Source organism: Salvia hispanica, chromosome 4 (assembly GCF_023119035.1).
Source record: "Salvia hispanica cultivar TCC Black 2014 chromosome 4, UniMelb_Shisp_WGS_1.0, whole genome shotgun sequence".
In the NCBI taxonomy this organism is placed as follows: domain Eukaryota; kingdom Viridiplantae; phylum Streptophyta; class Magnoliopsida; order Lamiales; family Lamiaceae; genus Salvia; species Salvia hispanica.
Genome location: NC_062968.1, coordinates 56,858,461 through 56,878,862, shown reverse-complemented (window position 1 = coordinate 56,878,862; position 20,402 = coordinate 56,858,461). Strand labels below are relative to the sequence as shown.

Below are 20,402 nucleotides of genomic sequence, written 5' to 3'. Positions count from 1 at the left end.
TCTTATGTACTTTCTTTTATTTTAAGTGAAATTGCAAAAGATATTATTTTAAGTGAGATAGCAAAAGAGTAAAAAGAGAATGAAATACATAAGGAAAAGGTGCATTTTTTAGCACATCAGAGTGCTGATAATTGTAATATCGTTTTAGTTATATTTTTTTTCCTAGTAATAGATATTAATATTGACAAAAATACGTTGAGACAAAAAAGTGAAGAAAAAAGCAAAAATACATTGAAATAATGCAAAATTAGATATAGCTTATGATAAAATTATCTTCGAGACAAAATATTTAATGAAAAAGGTAACAATATTATAAAGGGATATTGGCATCTAATATCCGAAACTTTCAAAAAGTTGGATTTTTCCCACGAACTTTAAAATTGGCAAATAATATCACGAACTTTATCACGTGTTTGTTTTTTCCCACGAATGAAAAAATTCATGTTATTTTAATAGATTCAAGAAAAACTATCTTCAAATATTGAAAACTTGAAACTTTCGAAATTGTTGTCGATAAATTACGAAAAAAAATCAGTATCATAGTATTATTTGTGGGAAAAAACAAACACGTGGTAAAGTTCGTGATATTATTTGTCAATTTCAAAGTTCATGGGAAAAATCCAACTTTTTGAAAGTTTCGTGATATTAGATGTCAATATCCCTATTATAAAATAATGCAACAAATGCAATGATATTACTATAACTTAAGCAGGTGATGAAGTGATGGCTGAGGGTCATGACCAATTTACCTCTTTTACTCAACAAACGTTTTTTTCCATTACCATTCAAATTCCTCACTCCCTTTGCTGAAGCAATTCATGTTCAATCGGGAAATAGCCGCGTTGATTTCTTCGACCGTCTTCTTCAGCATTGCATCAGCAAAATCGACGAAAGATTCAATCTTGATGGCCCCGTTAAGCAGATCCACGCGCAGATTTCCGTTACATCTTCGTTTTCCTCGGCGTTCCTGTCGGCTAGACTCGTTTCTGCCTACGCAAAAGCCACCCTTTTGAGTGATGCACGCAAGGTGTTTGATAATTGCCCCAGAGACTGCTTCTGCAGCTCTCTGTTTTGGAACTCAATGCTGCGCGCTTATCTTTCTGATTTCAAGTATGAATCTGCTGTTGAATTGTATTTCCGGATGCGGGAGGTTGATCTTCACCCTGATAAATTCGGTTTTCCGCTGATTATCAGGGCGTGTGCGATGATTGGTGGTGTTAGGCTGTGTGAATTGGTTCATTCTCACGCTGTGCGGATTGGGATTTCGAGTAATTTACATGTTGGTAATGAATTGATGGGAATGTACGGAGAGATTGGTGTGATGGGAGCTGCGCTCAAGGTGTTCGACCGAATGCCTCTGAGAAGCCGTGTCTCGTGGAACGTTGTGGTGTCGGGTTTCGCCAAGAACTTCGACTGCGAAGGCGCGGTTGGGATGCTTCACCGGATGGAGGGCGAGGGGTGGGAGGCGAACCCGGTGACGTGGACCTCGGTGATCTCGAGCTTTGCGAAATGTGGGATTGGTGAGAAGGCGTGGGAGTTTTATGGCTTGATGAGGGAGAGAGGGGTTGATGCTACAGCTGAATCTGTAGCTGTTGTTATCTCAGTGTGTGATGGTGAAATGGCTGCTAAAGGTGAGATTGTTCATTGCCATGTGATAAGAGGTGGATTTGAAGAGTATATATTTGTGAGCAATGCTCTTATGAGCATGTATGGGAGAATTGGTGATGTGGGAAAAGCAGAGTTTCTCTTCTCATCTCTAAAATTGAAGAGTTTGGTGAGCTGGAACGCCTTGATCTCGGCCTATGCTCGGACGGGCTTGTGCGACGACGCCTTCTCCGTGTTCCTAAGGTTGGAGAGCTCGAACGTGGTGAGGCCTAATGTAGTGAGTTGGACTGCGGTGATAGGCGGATTTGCTGCTAGTGAGGGGCGAAAGGAGGCGGCTTTGGAGCTCTTTCGACGGATGCAGAGTGCTCGAGTTCGGCCTAACTCTTTGACGGTTGCTAGTGTGCTTTCATCTTGTGGTGAATTATCAGCTCTTTCTCTTGGGAGAGAGATTCATAGCCACGCGATTAGATTGTGTATGGATGAAGATTTATTGGTGATGAACGGTTTGATAAATATGTATATGAAATGTGGGAATTTAAGGGCAGGGGAGATGTTATTCAAGAAAATGGAGTTTAGAGATGTAATCTCATGGAACATAATGATCACAGGGTATGGAATGCACGGATTAGGGCTCGAATCTCTCGATATTTTCGAGCAAATGGTCGAGGAAGGGGTGAAGCCGGACGAGGTGACCTTCGTTGGTGTCCTCTCCGCCTGCAGCCACGCAGGGCTAGTGCCCGAGGGCCGCAAGATTTTCAACCACATGAGTCGGGTGTTTAAGGTCGAGCCCGGCGTGGAGCACTACTCGTGTATGGTGGATATGCTAGGGCGGGCCGGGCTACTCGAGGAGGCGCGTGGGGTTCTAAAGAGCATGCCGATGGAGCCCAACGCGCCTGTTTGGGGGGCTATGTTGAGTTCTTGTGAGATGCATAGGAAGGTAGACGATGCCGAGGAGAGTGCGGCCGTGATGTTTGATATGAACAGTGGCGCGACGGGTGGATATATGCTGTTGTCGAATTTGTACGCTACGAGTGGGCGTTGGGACGAGGCGGCCGGGGTGAGGACGCTGGCGAGGGCGAAGGGTTTGCGGAAGGTCCCGGCGCAGAGCTGGATTGAGGTGAAGAAGAAGGTTCACTCATTTTCAGTTGGAAGGGGATTTGAGATGGATATGGGGGAAGTTTATTTGGTTCTTCAAGATTTGAATATGCACATGGTGAGGGAGAGCTATGCACCACCGGGATTTGTCGAGGCGAGCTGATGCGTTCGTATCGACAAATGAGCAATGGCCGACGTAGGAAAAACTATCGATAGAAGCTATATGCGTTCATATCGACAAATGAGCAATGGCCGACGTAGGAAAAACTATCGACAGAAGCTATATGCATTCATATCGACAAATGAGCAATGGCCGACGTAGGAAAAACTATCGATAGAAGCTATATTTTCAAAATTTTAGTATTATTATAAATTTTTTCAAAGCAAATTTGTGAAAGTTCATCGGCATAAAAGAGAAATGTGAAAAGTTAATTTTAAACACGTGGAAATGTTATCGAAACAGAGACAGATAAGATGATTATGAAAATTAAAAGGTTCGCTATATGTAATTCAATTTTAAAAAAAAATATGGGATGAATTATAATTTGATTATATTTTATGATTTATATTGAAATTTGTCGAATTTTAAAACTAAAATAACTTATTTAAGCAATTTTTATCTTCTTCCCGCCAAATGAAACAACCGAGAAACATGACGTCAGCATTTTCATGGATCACAGCAGACGAAACAGCTGAGCAAACACTGGTCAGAATCTTCAAAGAGCGCCCGTTTCTCATACTGCCGCCGCCGTTCCACCGCATTCCCCTGCGCGCCGGCAACGTCGTCGAAATCGTGGGGCCCTCTCCTTCGGCCAAAACCCTAATCCTCATCCAGGTAAATTGCCTTGATTCCACCGACCAATCGGTATAATAGCATGCTCCTCGTTTCCTTGAAGTTCAATTAAGGGTTAAAAACATTTTTATGGCGTGGATTTTACGCAGGCGGCGATAAATTGCATTTTGCCTAAAGAGTGGAAGGGCGTGAGCTATGGAGGGCTGGAGCGCGCTGTGCTATTCATCGATCTGGACTGCCGTTTTGACGTTTTGAGCATCGCACGAGCTTTGCAGCGGCGAATCATCGATGCTAATGGTAAATTTTTACTAAATCGAACTTATTTTGATGATTAATTGATAATTGATTGATAGTGCATTTCCGTAAACTGAAATTGGAAAGGGGGGGTTTGATATGTGAATGATGTTCAGGGTTAAGAAGGAGCAGCTTGAAGGGAAATGGAAATGAATATGATAAAGAGTTGTTTGTTGCATCCATGAGGCGTTTCTTGTATACGCGATGTTACAATAGTTTCGAATTTCTTGCTACTCTTAAGGTGAGAGGATTGGGTTTTCTTGTTACAATAGTTATGAATTATACTGCAAGTTTTGTCAATTTCTTTTCTTCCCATAAACATTAGGTCTCATTATGTGGATGCCTCGTTTTTTGTTCGATTCTGAGAGGCGATGAAATTAAGTTTCTGTGCATCAGCTCTGGACATTTATTTATCTATCAAAGATCGTGAAGTCATACATCCACTTGAAAATGTGATGAGATTTCGTTTATGCATACACGTAAGCGTTTCAGCGTTTGTCCATTTGTTGCAGACGCTGCATCGTCGGATTCAGCAGGAGAAGGAAAAGGGAGGTAGTGCTGTTTATATGCTGTTGATCGACAGGTTGGTTTAGTTATGTTTAGCAGCATATTCGAGTTTGTGCATAGTTCCTTTCACAAGAACCGATTCATTCACAAACCCCTCCAAAATGCTGATAGCTTTTCATAGTCTTAAGGCCAAATGTCGACTGAGTAGCAAGATCATTTCTGTTATGGGTGATGAATGGACATTACAACATGGCTTTAATGTCGTTTTCTATTGTGGCTTAGATAACAAATTGTTGGTGAAATATGGCTTACACACTTATACATCTTCATGTGTTATTGTCTTAATTCTTGAGCAGTTTGTTCACAGAACTATTTTGTAGATACCTATGTAAATCAGTAACGTATAAGCAATTCTCTGAACCAGCATAGGGGCTTTTTACTGGATGGACCGTGCTCTACCAACTTTATCAACCGGGAACAACAACAACCGGTGATGTCTCTGTGATTATTCTTTGCTTATTTGCATGTCATTTCATCATTCTAATTCTTTCTTCAGCTTCTGGTCTTTTTAGTTTTTCGGTTTCCTGTTTGTGCTTCAATTTACCAGTTTTCCTTTACCAGGCGTGCTCCCTAACGGATCCTTTATCTTACTTATGGACAGGAAGAGCCTCTCCTTGCAGACGGTGGTTGAAACTGTCGTTCAGGAGATCCAGAGGCTTCTGGTGGTGCATCCCATGCTTGTTTTAGCCACTAAGTCAGCTGCATTTGGTGATAAACAGTCGATAACTGAAGTGATAAGGTTAGACCAAGTATATAAGATTCCTCGTTCATCATGCTGAACTGCTACGCCTAGTCTAGTTTATCTCTGCAACTGCCGTTTCTATTCCTTTACATTTGTCGCCGGTTTTGTTCCAGAAAAAGGCCCGATGAGAAGACACCGGATCCAAGAGGTGCTCAAAATAAACCACATCGTTGTTTCATGCCATCCGTGTGGCAGGTATGATCTGATTCCGCACGAACATGATATGACTAAATTACCCCTGCAAAACTGCATAACTCACAGTTTAAGTTTCCACTCAAATCTGCAGTCCTTCGTTTCACACAGAATGCTTCTGCGCGCTTTAGGTTTGGATCAACTAACCCTCCGTACCTATAATTGTCCGTTCATTGTTACCTATTATCATCACCATCACTCGTAGTAACTTTGTCCCCTTACAGACGGTGAAAGCAAGCATCAGAACCGGCCTACTTTCTCAGCAGAATGGCTGCTGCCATCACTTAACTGCTCAGACCATTTTACAGTAAACGACGTATGGTTATGCTCTGTTCGTATTGCTTCATCTTCTTCATCGCAAATCTAATCGTGTCGTAACTCGCTGCAGGGCTGTCTCTTGATCCCCAAATGAAGTGTAGGAGAAAATACTCAGTAGTCACCAAAAGGTAGCTTTTTTGGCTCCCCTTTCACCATATTGTTTGCATATGGAAATAGAAGAATTGATCCTCTTGTTATAATTTGTTTATTGCTAGTTACAAGCTTTAGATAATTATGTATTGTTAATAAACATCTTTCACTTTATTTCGATTATATCGGCATTTACAGATAAAAATGAAATGAGTTAAAAGTGAGAATCCCCAACTCACAAACTGGAATAAAACCAACAATCTTAAATATATACACAGAGCAAAACCCACAAATAAAAGAAGAAACATAAAAATGAGTGACTAAAGGCACAAGCTTTTATCATTATATAATTACCAACTTTCACGGCAAATTTACAAGTTTAACAACATCTGAGCACGCCAATCAAACACTCACTGTATCTGTGTAAGCTACGAAGCTTCTTCACTAACAATCCGGCAGCGAATGAGCCGAGGTGAACGGCGAGAAGCTCGTGGCCGACTCGCTATAATGCAGCGCTCTCGCCTCAGTCGTGGCTGACTCGCCATAGTGCAAAGGGTTAGCTTGATGGCTCGAAGACCCATCGTAGAAGCTCGTGACTGACCCACTATAATGCAATGGTCTCGACTCAGTCGTGGCCGACTCGCCATAGAGCAAAGGGTTAGCTTGACGACTTGAAGACCCGAGGTAGCTCGAGGAGCCCATGCCGGGGCTCGGGATGTAAGGGGACATGTATCTTGAGTTGAGAGATGACAAGGAAGGGTAACCTAACGAGTGGGGTGAAACTAAATACACTCCCCGGGATCGTTGCGACGACATGTTTTGGAGGTCGACCGAGCTCCGGCTAGCACCTAGATGAGGGGATTGGTGGCGGGAGAGGAGTGAATGCGGGTTGTAAGGGGTTGAGGAGACAGACTGAGGCAGAGAGACTGACGGTGTCCGGGAAGATCCACCTATTTGGATGGCTGATGACGATGCTAGCGATGACCTAAAAGATGACAAGAGTGAGGAGGAAGCGAGGGAATCGGCCGCGGACGAGAGCAGTGGTGTGGATTCGTTCGCTGGTGGTTCGCCGTTGCTGGTCCTGGCATCACGCTTGCATACCGGGCAGAACGTTCTCCATGACGTCAGCCACGCGTCGACACACATCGCGTGGAATTCTGCAATAACAAGAAATTTATCAACTATAGCGCAATTTATGCATTAGAACGATTGAGATGCAGCCGAAAGAGGGAAACGCTTACTATGTCGACATGGCAGTATCCGTAGCTTCTCGCCCATGGTATAGTCTTCGAGACATATGGCGCACGTCGCGGAAGTGCAGTTGTCCTCGAGAACAGCCGTGAACACTAGGGACGGCATGGCTTTCACCAAGCGGCTGCTCATCCCGTGGAATTCTCGCACACGTGGAGCTTGAGGTCGTCCTCTTCTAATACGGTGCCTTCGGACAAAGAAGCATGTAGCCAACACAGCAGACATGGCGAGCAACGAGATGAAGGAGATAGCCATTATAGACCACGCCGAGTCTTCAAAGCTCGGCAATATCCACACCTCCGTGTCACTAACATCGGCATATTTCTTAAGTGCCTCGGCACAGACTTTTCTGACAAACACTGCATGAATCTTTATGCCGGCAGAATTTCCAGCCACTGCATTTTCATGTCGAAAACCAATGCTTTTAGTACATTATCAAATCGAAGACACTGGAATCAAACACTACGGAAAAGCAAAGCCACTTCGAAGATACAAATATTTCAAGATCTTTACCTCTTCGTATACTCTCGACAATGAGGATGCAGGTTATATTATATTTGACCATTACCGTTTCACAGCTAAAAATAGAGCAAATATCGAAGGACCGAAACGAGTAGATGTTACCCTAGGAGGCCATTAGGCAGACAATATATATGAACGAGTATTTGAACGATTACATGAACAAACAACTCAAAATTGTTCAATCCATCAAAATATGCTGTGAATCAGCCTATATTATTTTATCAGTCTAAGATATCACTCAATGTAAACATCCACTAAAGAGATGTAGAAATGCTTACATATGATCACTATAGCATTAAGCTCATTCCTTACAAGTAAAAGAGATGGAAACTCGAAGATACAAGACCAGGAAAAGTTGAGTTTGTGATTCACATAGAAATACCGAATTCATGTCGAAACCTACTAGAATCCCCAACTTCTGTAACCTAAGATGCTTGCCCTAGAGATTACACTTACGCCACGCAAAAATACCAAATTCATGTCTAAAATTTTGAGAACTACGAATACGATCTTAGGTTAATTAGAAGAGGATTTCCTCGCAAATGATGAAGCAATGTATCAAAGAAAAAGGAGGTATGAAGCTGAGGCAGGGAAGAGAAGACATACTTGCAACCAAATCATCATCGTTATCATAGACAATGGCCACGCTAAACTCTGCAGCCTGAGCTCTTCTGACTTTCTCATCAAAGCTACACCCACCTCGGACTATCAGCACAAACGGAGATCTGGTGTTATTCGCTGCTGGGACGACTTTATTAGTCAGTGGCGAGCAGGCATCCAAAGGCTCAGCCACAGACAGCGTCCCACATATCCCGGATTCTTTAATGGACGGAGCTAAAATCACAATAGACCACATCAGTCATATGCCATTAATAGAAAACAAGAAATGTATCTTCAAGTAATTGAATCGCTGTAAAACGGCACCCATCATCGTGTCAATGGAAAGAAAATCGTTTTTCAAAATCACAAACTCAAAATCTAGAAATCACAGCTTCACATAAACAAGCCAACAACCATTTATCATTTTCAACTAGCTAGGAAAGTATGTTTATTCACCAAACTGACTCCATCAACTATACCAACAAAAACATAGCTCTAGTTAGATTCAAAGATCTCTGCTTTATATGAGAAAGATCCGATCTTTTCACCCAAAAACTATTAAGTAAGAGTTGAAAACTCTGCCCAAACTAAAAAAACACTGAAAAAAAACAATTGCAAAGATTGAATCAAACCCAAATCATACATACACTGATACACCCCCCAAAACAACAAAGAAGAATAAGAAGCTCACCAAAATTAGCTTCAATGTCATCGAACGACAAGGTAACATTGTTGCCTATCAAAACCACGTTTCCATAAGCTGCAAAAGAGCCCATTAAACAAAACAAGTAGCAGAACAACACCCAGAAATCAGACATCTTCATCCAACCGTAAAGATCCCAACTTTATCCAAATTTACAACAAAGCCCCAAAAACCCTCTTCTCCAATTTTCTTGTATTTGCTCAATAAATCTAAAAAAGGGGTTTCAAACTATGGGGAAATCAAGACATCAGCTTCCATGCTGCAGTTTGATGCTGGGATGATGCTGTTTCTAGGGCTTTTGTGATTAATCGTGTTATAATTGAGGTGAAATTTTCGAATTTGGTACCAATCAAAAACTCGATTTGCTATTTGTGGGGTTTGTCTTTATTTGTGTGGGTGTGCTGGACTGATAATCTTCGTATGAATATCCTCTCGAAATTATTAGAAAATGGAAAATCTAGTTGATGGAAGTTTAAATATTTGGGGGTTTTGCAAATTGGTCCTCCCAAAAGTAACTAATTAAACAGACGTCAAAATGTTTGGTCATGAAAATAAACTTTTTTTTTGTTACTCATTGTTGATATGATTGAACACTTTTTCTAGTAAGTGCATAGCTCTCTTTTTTTTTTCTTATCACGGATTTTAAAAATACTTTAAACAATTTTTATTTATATATATAATGAGTAAATTAGCTTTAAAAAATCAAGTTCATGATGTGTAAACTAACAACTAAACTGAAATATAAAGCAAGTTAAATGGGTTGATTGAGCTATCATAATATATTAACATTATCTAATTAGTTGTACTCCAAGCTACTAGACAATAATTAATTAAGAAATCTTCAATAATTAATTATGTTTAAAGGTGACACGGTGCTGCAAGTGGGGTTGGGTTGGCACATGATATTTATCGAATTCCATAAAATTAATAGGGGCACATGGTGTTGTTAGAATTCAACGAATTGTTTAAAAGATACTACTACTCTCTTCTTTATGATTAAATGACTTATCACGAATTTTAAGACACCATTTAACTTTATCAAACAAAGTGAATAAAAATTTAGTGTAAGACTCTCTTTATATATAATTTATAATAAAATATAAAAATAATAAATTAGTAGAATATGAGATTCATTTATTCTAAATAAAAAATAATAATAAATAATTTAATTGTGGACACCCAAAATAACAAAACAAATCATAGAATCGTCGACCGAATAATAGTAACTAGGCCATCTGCAATGGAGGCCATGAGGAGGTGTCATGCTCGTGCCCCCCGAGGTGTCCCAACAGGAAGCTCTATCCATTGTAGACGGGGGCGTGGTGACGGGGATGGGGTTGGTTTATAGGATTTTAAATTTTTGGATTGATAATTTTCATTTCTTAATGAAGTAATTTTCCTATATACATTATTTATTATATTTCCTCTAAATGACACGGTGCCGTAAGTTGGTTATTTATCGAACTCAATAAAATTAATACGGCACGTGGTAATATGGTATTGTCAAAATTCAACGAACCGATTGCTTAGTTAATAGGGCACTCTAGTTTTGATTCGTCATAAGTTTTAAAAAATTATTGAACATTATAAAGTTAAAGTAGGAGTAGATACATAACTTATGGAAATCAATATAAATAATTATAAATATGCATCTAGGATGTCTTAAACATATGAATTCAAGTTGCTTTTACAACACACTTTTAAAAGTACTTCTTTAATCTAATAGTAATTGCGAAGGGGATAATGTATGTCACTTCATTGCTTTGGATGTGTTCGATCCCACCTGCAAAATTATTCAAATGCTACACTGAGTAAATATTTCAAAATCTTCAACCTGTTCATCAACAAAAAGTTTACAAAGTGGATTGGGATTCCTCTCCATTGGTGGGCAACTCTCTTGATCTTGTAAATATAAAACAACAATAAATAACCAATAAAGAGATGAAATAATGGTTAACAGTTTGAAAGAAACAATTATACCTACGTATAATTGAACTCAAATACGATTAACCCTTTATTATACCTATCCAAGAAATGATGTTGAAGAGTTTAGGTGGAAATTCTTATTTGCCTTGAATTGTTATCATCGCTCACAAACTTAATAGTTTTCAAATTGTTGAATGTAAGATCATCCGCAAACATGTGCAACCATTCCGTTTTACATAAAATCTAAAAAAGAATAAACAACTCTAAAAACTATAAAACCAATTTGACCATTTTTAATAAAAAGGTGTACCTCAAAAGTGTTTGGCGTTAGGGCTGGCAATTTTTTATTCGACACGATAATCCGACACGAATCTGCACGAAGTAAACCCGACACGAACACGCACGTTAAGGATTTGGGTCCTTATATGGTTGACCCAATAAGAACCCAGAAATTTTGGGTCGGGTCGGGTCGAGTTATCCGTTAAGAAAAAAATAATTATTTTTATTAATTAATTAAAATAATATATTAAATTTTAATTTTAATTATTTTTATTAATTAAAATGAATATTATAATTTTAATTTTATTAGTAAAAATATGATTAATACTATTATTAATTATTTTTTATGATAAAAAGTATTACTGCATACTTAAATTTTATTCAAAAATAATTATTTTAACTTTATTAGTTAGATTTAATTTTAATATACTTTAATTTTATTATTTGGATTTAAAAAATATTTAAATTAATTATTTTAATTTTGTAATATCTTATTTTATCGTGTATAATATCAAATTTAAATTATATAATATCATATCTCGGTCGTTATCGTATAACATTTATATTGTTTAGTAACATACTATCATTAAAAGATGACCGATATTTTTTTGGATGACACGAAATCTGCACGAATACGAATCTGCACGAATACGATACAATCGATATTTTTTGGATGACACGAAATCCGCACGATCCGACAAGAATCTGTTTGGGTTGAACCCGATAAGAACACGAGATTTCGGGTTGGGTTGGGACCCGATAAGGTTGGGTCGATATTGTGTTGACCCGATAGTGACCCAATCAGCACGATTTGCCAGCCCTATTTGGGTGATACAAAGCGTTTCAACTCTGCGAACTTCACCAAAGAAGTTAACAAAACACGTAGCAGCAATCTCACGTGCGTCCTCCACAGTAGCATACTCGAAATAATCCTTTGGAATTACAAGACCAAATCAAACGGTCTCCACAAGAGGCATCGGATGCCCTAAGGTTAGTCTCCAGAAATGTCCCTCTATGCTAAGGTAAAGAAGACTTGGCGTATTCAGTTGCATAACATGTTCTTGGATGAAGACCCAATCGCTAATCCACTTCTTAATCTCCACACGCTTAACACTAGAGGAGTCAATTGTCAACCATCTAATGGAATTGCTGCATTTTGTCAATATGACAACATCTAGACATGGACACTCAAAGGATATACTGGCCTCAGCCTCATTGTCATTGTTCGAGAAATGAAAATTTTTCAAGCTCAACCTTTCCAAACTAGGTAAACAAATGTACCAAGGAAATTGAATGTCGTAGGGTGTATTCGTATGCAAGCTTAGAGATATTAAAGAGGCCAAATTCATCAAATAAGTCGGCAATGAGAAGGTTTTTCTATCAAGCCGACATCTCAAAAGAAAATCTTGTACCTTATGCTCAGTTGCGTACTGAATACACTTTTCCAGGAAGTCTAGGTTTATGTCACTGTAGACAGACGGGCTGAATACAGACACATATTCTCTCGCATTTCGAAGATACGAATCTATCACAAGGTACGGTAATATCAAGGCGTTGGGACATAGTCCATGCATTCTTAAAGCGTCTCGCAAGAGCTGACAGGCGGACCACGAACTTGAAATCCATAAACATAAACACACGAGATAGAATGTCATATGGTGGTTGCTGAGGCGATCGACCAGTTCCGACAACTCTCCATACATAACACCTTCGAATTCAAACCTTATTTCCGAAAAACTTAAACAAACAATAAAATCAAAAATCAAACAGTGTATTAAAATTGACAATATAGATTGAAAATAGAGTACGGATTTAAAACAATTACAACATGTTATCATGGAGACTAACCCGCGAATAGTGTTGACATAGAATGGTTTGTCACCCATGCGAATCCCCGATTTGAAGTTTGGTAATAGATTTATCCAATACCCTTTTATAAGACTATATATATGGAGTATATATATAAGTATGTAAAAAAAATGCTTTATTTGAGAGGAGCTCATATAGATAATCACCTCAAATGCAGTTGGATCAAGTTTATTTAGGAGACAACTGATAAACTCGTAGTTTAGCAAGTGTTTTGGATGTTTGAAAGTGCATAATTGAGTATTTTGTAGCACATTACTTGAGTTTTCATCTATGATCCACTACTTTAGTGTTTTGATAAGTTTGTCGAGTTTTTGTAGTCAAAACATGTGAAAACGGACGAAATAGCAGCCAAAAGATCAGGTCGGGCGTTTTACTGAACTAGGTCGGGCATTTCGCAGCACAAGGCCGGGCGTTTTGCCTCTCAGATCGAGCGTATGCACTGTCCCCGGGCGTTTTTCATTCAGAAATCGCCCGGGTCAGGCGTTTTGTGCAATGTTGTGGATTAAGAAGAACACCCGGCCGGACGATTTAACATGCAAGTTTAGGATTTGGGTCCTTATAGGTCGACCCAATAAGAACCCGAAAATTTTGGGTTGGGTCGGGTCGGGTTATCCGTTAAGAAAAAAATAATTATTTTTATTAATTAATTAAAATAATATATTAAATTTTAATTTTAATTATTTTTATTAATTAAAAGAAATATTATAATTTTAATTTTATTAGTAAAAATATGATTAATATATTTTTTATGATAAGAAATATTACTGCATACTTAAATTTTATTAAAAAATAATTATTTTAACTTTATTAGTTAGATTTAATTTTAATATACTTTAATATTATTATTTGGATTTAAAAAATATTTAAATTAATTATTTTAATTTTGTAATATCTTATTTTATCGTGTGTAATATCAAATTTAAATTATATAATATCATATGTCGGTCGTTATCGTATAACATTTATATTGTTTAGTAACATGCTATCATTAAAAGATGACCGATATTTTTTTTGGATGACACGAAATCTGCACGAATCTGATACGACCGATATTTTTTGGATGACACGAAAATGGCACGAACCGAATCTGTTTGGGTTGAACCCGATAAGAACACGAGATTTCAGGTTGGGTTGGGACCCGATAAGGTTGGGTTGATATTGGGTTGACCCGATAGCGACCCAATCCGCACGATTTATCAGCCCTATTTGGGTGATACAAAGCGTTTCGACTCTGCGAACTTCACCAAAGAAGTTAACAAAACACGTAGCAGCAATCTCACATGCGTCCTCCACAGTAGCATACTCGAAATAATCCTTTGGAATTACAAGACCAAATCAAACAGTCTCCACAAGAGGCATCACATGCCCTAAGGTTAGTCTCCAGAAATGTCCCTCTATGCTAAGGTAAAGAAGACTTGGTGTATTCAGTTGCATAACATGTTCTTGGATGAAGACTCAATCGCTAATCCACTTCTTAATCTCCAAACGCTTAACACTAGAGGAGTCAAATGTCAACCATCTAATGGAATTGCTGCATTTTGTCAATATGACAACTTCTAGACATGGACACTCTAAGGATATACTCGCCTCAGCCTCATTGTCATTGTTCGAGAAATGAAAATTTTTCAACCTCAACCTTTCCAAACTAGGTAAACAAATGTTCCAAGGAAATTGAATGTCGTTAGGTGTCTTCGTATGCAAGCTTAGAGATATTAAAGAGGCCAAATTCATCAAATAAGTCGGCAATGAGAAGGTTTTTCTATCAAGCCGACATCTCAAAAGAAAATCTTGTACCTTATGCTCAGTTGCGTACTGGATACACTTTTCCAAGAAGTCTAGGTTTATGTCACTGTAGACAGACAGGCTGAATGCAGTCAAACGCATATTCTCTCGCATTTCGAAAATACGAATTATGCTTTCTTTAAAACTAACTATATCTTCAGCAATGGCAAAAGGTAAGGGATCGTCATCTCTATCACAAGGTAAGGTAATATCAAGGCGTGGGGACATATTCCATGCATTCTTAAAGCGTCTCGCAAGAGCTGACAGGCGGACCACGAACTTGAAATCCATAAAAATAAACACACGAGAGAGAATGTCATCTGGAAGGTTGCTGAGGCGATCGACCAGTTCCGACAACTCTCCATACATAACACCTTCGAATTCAAACCTTATTTCCAAAAAACTTAAACAAACAACAAAATCAAAAATCAAACAGTATATTAAAATTGACAACATAGATTGAAAATAGAGTACGGATTTAAAACAATTACAACATGTTACTCCCTTCGTCCCACAAAGATAGTCCCACTTTGACCCAGCACGGGTTTTAAGAAATGTAATGAAAAGTGAGTTGAAAACATAAATGCTTTATTGGAAAACATAAATGCTTTATTTGAGAGGAGTTGATATAGATAATCACCTCAAATGCAGTCGGATCAAGTTTATCTAGGAGGCAACTGATAAACTCGTAGTTTAGCAAGTGTTTTGGATGTTTGAAAGTGCATAATTGAGTATTTTGTAGCACATTACATTACTTGAGTTTTCATCTATGATCCCCTACTTTAGTGTTTTGATAAGTTTGTCGAGTTTTTGTAGTCAAAACAGGTGGAAATGGACGAAATAGCAGCCAAAAGATCAGGTCGAGCATTTTTCTAAACTAGGTCGGGCATTTCACAGCACAAGGCCGGGCGTTTTGCCTCTCAGGTCGGGCGTATGCACTGTCCTTGGGCGTTTTTCATTCTGAAATCACCCGGGTTGGGCGTTTTGTGCAATGTCGTGGATTAAGAAGAACGCCCGGTCGGGCGTTTTGTTACTTAAAATCGCCCGGCCGCGATTTACCCGTACGCTGATTTTATTCTATTTTTCACCCCAGGTATAAATAGGACCTATGGTTCGACTTCAGCACACTTTCCACACCCCCAAAAGCAGTTTCCACATCTTGAGAGCGGATTGAAGTGACGAAGAGTCTAATTCATCAACAAGTTTGAAGACGAAGACAATTTGTCCATTCGATTCACCTTTGGGAGTATCTTTATTAGTTTTCCTATGTTCAATTCACTTTCTATGGATTTCTCTTGTGAATTTGCATTGAATATGAGTAGCTAAATCTTTTGTAGAGTTTTGGTGAAGACTACAATGAACGCTTTTGATTAATTCAAGGACTTTTGATTACCTATGCTCTTGTGATTTCTTTGTTCCATTCTTGTGCTTATTCAATTCAATTGCTTAGCTACCAATTGGGTTTGTTGACCTAGTTTTGAGTAATCGAGAGATACTTAATCAGGATTGATAAAAGAATGAACAACACCTAGATAATTTGCATTCGAGAGAAGGAATTGTAGAGTAAGAGCTTGAGCCTTTTGTTTTAAGGAGTTAATTGTGAAGTATTAGAAGGAGACTTCAATATTAATAATTAATCAACTGGTTACGTGCACTCGAGAGAGGGATTAGTCTAGACTAGCGGCTTTCCTAGTAATCCTAGAGACTTTTATTGGGTAATCGAAGTTATTGAATTGTTCGCATCGTGTTCGTTGTAGTTGGATCCAAGGCTCTACCGTGTTCTCTTATTTGAAACTTCTCTTTTGTTGTGTGCTTTTATCTTGTTTATGTTTAATTGTTTTTCAAAATCAAAATCAACATTTCTGGATTCTCGAGATAGTAGTTGAAATCGGTTCGTGGTACTTAAATAGGAATATGGAATCTTCCTATTTTTTCAAATAAGAATAAATTGCACATTTTGTCTCTATGGATACGATACCCGTACTTGTTTATTGCTACACTAACCCCGTACACTTGCGGGTAATTCTCGTGTTTAAAATAAATCGAGTCAAGTTTTTAATGTGCGTCTCACGGAGTTGATTGTTGTGAAATTTCTCCGGATCAAATGAGTGTTTAATAGGGCAGATTACATTTGCTTTGTGTGCCTACAAGAATAAAATGACAAATTACATTTGCTTTGTGTGCCTACAAGAATAAAATGACAAAAAGTAACAAGTATCATCACATAGTTAAAAGAGATCATGGGAGATGAAGTATTTTAGAAAAATACAAAGCTAGAATATTGACAAGACAAATAATCAAACAAGGGCTTCGTAAATGAAATAATCAGTGGCCAATGGTTAAAATATGAAGCATAATGTATTAGGGATTTAATGATTCACCTGATCCACAAAAAGAGAGAATTTCAAAGAGAGTTTGTCTTGTTTTTCTTAAAACTTCATCCGGAGGCAATGAAAGTATGGCGGCTAAGGAGAAGTTATAGGGGTGTACACAAGCCATATACAGGTAGAAGATTGAAACAGCATTGGAAGCAGAATATGATGCCATTATCTGAAAAGTTACAAATATAAAATCTAGCATTAGTCCATGGTCAATATTCAATGCAATTTAAAGCCATCACCCTAATCTTTACAAAATAACATTATACTATGCTGGATTGCTAGTGAAAACCCCAACAAAGTCAATATAAAAAATACAATCACTAATCATTCCACAAAGTGGCTGTCCCTATATACATAGAGAAAGAGGGGTTTGTGTTAAAATGACAATCCTTTTTAAAGTGACACCGTGACACCACTTATGCAGCAATATTATAAACGCTACACAACAATCTATGGATTGTTGTATAGTGAGTCGGATATTGCTGGGCTGGGCTTCAGATAGTCTTGGGCCTGGGTTTACAAAACGGCCCAATTGCAGCCCATCTCAACTAATGAGCCCAGCCCAGACCCGCTTCGTTTCACTGGTGGGCCGGGCATGGGCCGGCCCATACCGGGACTGGGCTGAGCTGGGCCGGGGAGGTAGTGGGTTCTAAACTCTCCTGGGGCTTTTTTTTTATTTTGGACTCTACTTCTATTTTGAATTCATCTTTTGGATATTTTGGACTCTATTTCTTCAAGCTTTTTTATTTTGGACTCTACTTCTTCTATCTTGTATTCATCTTTTGGATATTTTGGACTCTATTTCTTCTGTTTGTATTCAAATTAGGTTTATATGTTAGTAATTTGTATAAATAATATTTACTTATCATAATAAATACTCCCTCCGTCCCGCTTTAGCAGTCCCATTGACTTTTCTGTCTTCTTTTTATAAAAATGATAAAAAAAATAGTTAAAGAAGAGAAATGGTAAATTAAGAGAGAGAATAAGATACTCCATAAATAAACCAAAAAAAGATTAATTTAAATTAAAAAAAAAAGGGTATAAAGAGAGTACAAATCCACACCACATAAACTGCACGAAGTTAGCCAACTCAAAATGAGTTCGATGCAACTGGCCATCGAGAAGAAGAAAAGCAGAGACTTTTTATGCAATTACACAAAATATACTAGACAATACATAAAAGAAAAAAAAAAAACATTTTCCAAGCTACGACCCTTTTCTTACAACATCACTCACATTTGTTCCTTTCCTCTTGTGTGAATCTGCTACCTCAGATTAAAAGCAGTGAACTAAAACACCCAAAACAAAAGTGTGAAATAAAAACCATAATTAATTAATCATACATTGTGCCTACGCATGAGGTTGCAGTGATGAGTTGAAGCTTCCTTGACTGCAAATGATTGAGATTTAATAATTTGAGGTACATGTTCAGCTTCAGGCTCATCATCCTGCATGTTACAAAAATAAACAAGGCTTAGGCTTATGGTTGTAAATAAATATGCAGATATGAGATGACTTACACGATGCTTGAATTCCTCCATATACAACATAGAGGAACCCATTAATCTATGATCCTCTGGAGTTATCCATCCCACATTGTACACAATCCTCGCCTGCTACATCAAATATTAAATAATTCATTACTACTAAACAAAGATTTAGTAGATCAAAATATAGTATGCCTTAAGAATATAGCAATAACCTTCTGCAATGCCCTGGAAGCACTAAACCTCACCACAGGCTTGTGAGAACGAAGAATTCGGCGCATAACATCTATGCCATCTTTAAGTTTACAACCAGGCAGGAGGTCCACCCCTTCTAGTGACCAGAATCCTTCTATTGCCAACATTTTATTTTTTGATACAAGACCATATGAGTTCGGCGATACCACCAAACCCGTAGCAAGACCGACCTCGTGTAACCTACATATCTCAATCTATATGTATCAGCACTTGAGACAACCATCCCAACCATACACATTATTTTTAGACTACCAACGATGCAATACCTGATGAATAACGTGAATCACGATGTAAGTCCCCAATGGCGAAGAACACCAAGAGCAAAGCCTATATAATTTTTCCAATAATTTGCCGAAATGATAACGCGTACTTCTGCCGTAGGATTTACTTCTCCCGTATGACGTACTTCTCCCGCATGACGTACTTCTCCCATCTGCATGCTCTTGTAACTTGTAAATCCAACCGCCATACAACATATGTGATGCATGATGTATTTGTGTATATAGACATGAAAATGAACAACAAGTGTCATCATCTAACACCCCATGGAAAACATCTTTTCTTACCACAAATTCTAGATATATGGCATGGAACTGAACGTGTTTTCCTTTATCGAAAAAAGAGGTCTCAGGGTATACTTGATTGAGTGTGATGGCCATCCTTGGATCTCTCTATAAGAATATACAATTATAAAAATTATAAATACTTCAACCGGCTAGGTAGTAATACTTTTGTAATTCTTCAAATATGATGTAATAATAATACCTTTACCAGATTGATTGAACACACAAGGGAAGCAATTTGAAGAGTAGGATTGTCATCACAAAGATCCTCATAGAGGAATTTCACAACTTTGTTTAAGGATGCGTCATTTGTAATATGACAAAGCAAACGAATAGCATTCGCCCGATATGCAACATTACCGGTGTTGACGTCTTTAAGTAAGGCACTAGTAACTAGAGAAACCTTGTTAGCAAAAAATTTTAAAAAAAATTAGCCCCCAGTAGGTACAAGAGAAACATGTAAATGTAAAAATAGAAGAAATGTGAACCTCGTCTGCAATAGGGCAAAGATCCCTTGCAATTAGATGAAACATTCTTCTCAAATGAGCATCTTGAAACCGATACAGATTAACCGCTTAAGAAAGTATAGCTGCAGCTTCGCTCTACAAAACATATTACACTAAATGTCCAATACTATCCAAGTCCTAACACATGCCACTTTCTTACGAATATATAAGAAAATTGTAAACCTCTACTCGATTGGAATATCGTGTGCAAATAGATATGTACCACGGTTATAAATAGTTACCGAGGTTCATAAATATCAATTGCCCAATAACAAAATGGAACTAACTCAAATACCAAAGTTGAGAGAGTGACCTTTGTGAATATTTCACCTTGATTGAGAAGATACAGAAGCCTTTTAATGATCTAAAGAAGACATAAACCAAAATAATTATATAATAGTTTAGCTAAAAACTGTTGTAGTTATATTTGACGTTGCAGAAAAAAGTACCTTCAAACATCTTGTTTTATCAATATGTGGATCACTAAAACCCCTCACTTCAGTTAAAACAGCATGTTTCTCAATCACCACAAACCAAGAGCAATCTGGGAAATATTAACAAGTTCAAAATTTAGTATTTCTA

The 20,402-nt window shown here is 38.0% G+C and overlaps 4 protein-coding genes and 1 long non-coding RNA gene across 6 annotated transcripts; 2 read left to right on the top strand and 3 right to left on the bottom strand.

The window, feature by feature from the left end:
• Positions 1 to 736: 736 nt before the first annotated feature.
• On the top strand, positions 737 to 3,084 carry LOC125221575 (putative pentatricopeptide repeat-containing protein At1g17630). The gene has a single exon (XM_048123714.1). The coding sequence runs from the start codon at positions 737 to 739 to the stop codon at positions 2,861 to 2,863; it is 2,127 nt and encodes a 708-aa protein (XP_047979671.1). The 3' UTR covers positions 2,864 to 3,084.
• A 267-nt stretch (positions 3,085 to 3,351) lies between these two features.
• On the top strand, positions 3,352 to 5,851 carry LOC125222037 (DNA repair protein XRCC2 homolog). The gene is made up of 10 exons (XM_048124431.1): positions 3,352 to 3,535; positions 3,643 to 3,790; positions 3,904 to 4,028; positions 4,300 to 4,370; positions 4,719 to 4,784; positions 4,956 to 5,093; positions 5,210 to 5,291; positions 5,383 to 5,419; positions 5,513 to 5,604; positions 5,677 to 5,851. Exons 1-10 carry the CDS (start codon positions 3,353 to 3,355, stop codon positions 5,698 to 5,700), a joined length of 966 nt encoding a protein of 321 aa, XP_047980388.1. The 5' UTR covers position 3,352; the 3' UTR covers positions 5,701 to 5,851.
• Positions 5,852 to 5,906: 55 nt separating this feature from the next.
• Positions 5,907 to 9,206, bottom strand: LOC125222036 (receptor homology region, transmembrane domain- and RING domain-containing protein 2-like). Its single transcript, XM_048124430.1, has 4 exons — positions 8,761 to 9,206; positions 8,076 to 8,303; positions 6,938 to 7,342; positions 5,907 to 6,853 (listed from the first exon to the last, which is right to left on the bottom strand). Exons 1-4 carry the CDS (start codon positions 8,891 to 8,893, stop codon positions 6,141 to 6,143), a joined length of 1,479 nt encoding a protein of 492 aa, XP_047980387.1. The 5' UTR covers positions 8,894 to 9,206; the 3' UTR covers positions 5,907 to 6,140.
• Positions 9,207 to 18,224: 9,018 nt separating this feature from the next.
• On the bottom strand, positions 18,225 to 19,100 carry LOC125218893. Of its 2 annotated transcripts, XM_048120688.1 has the most exons (5): positions 19,018 to 19,100; positions 18,712 to 18,931; positions 18,530 to 18,622; positions 18,401 to 18,457; positions 18,225 to 18,298 (listed from the first exon to the last, which is right to left on the bottom strand). In XM_048120688.1, the coding sequence occupies exons 2-5, from the start codon at positions 18,856 to 18,858 to the stop codon at positions 18,275 to 18,277; spliced, it is 321 nt and encodes a 106-aa protein (XP_047976645.1). In that variant the 5' UTR covers positions 18,859 to 18,931; positions 19,018 to 19,100; the 3' UTR covers positions 18,225 to 18,274. The 2 variants fall into 2 exon arrangements, with proteins under 2 accessions (XP_047976645.1, XP_047976644.1); XM_048120687.1 differs by having other exon boundaries at positions 18,225 to 18,457.
• Positions 19,101 to 19,123: 23 nt separating this feature from the next.
• Positions 19,124 to 19,712, bottom strand: LOC125219359. Its single transcript, XR_007176117.1, has 3 exons — positions 19,517 to 19,712; positions 19,318 to 19,422; positions 19,124 to 19,184 (listed from the first exon to the last, which is right to left on the bottom strand). It is a non-coding gene; the product is annotated as an uncharacterized LOC125219359 (long non-coding RNA).
• Positions 19,713 to 20,402: the final 690 nt, after the last annotated feature.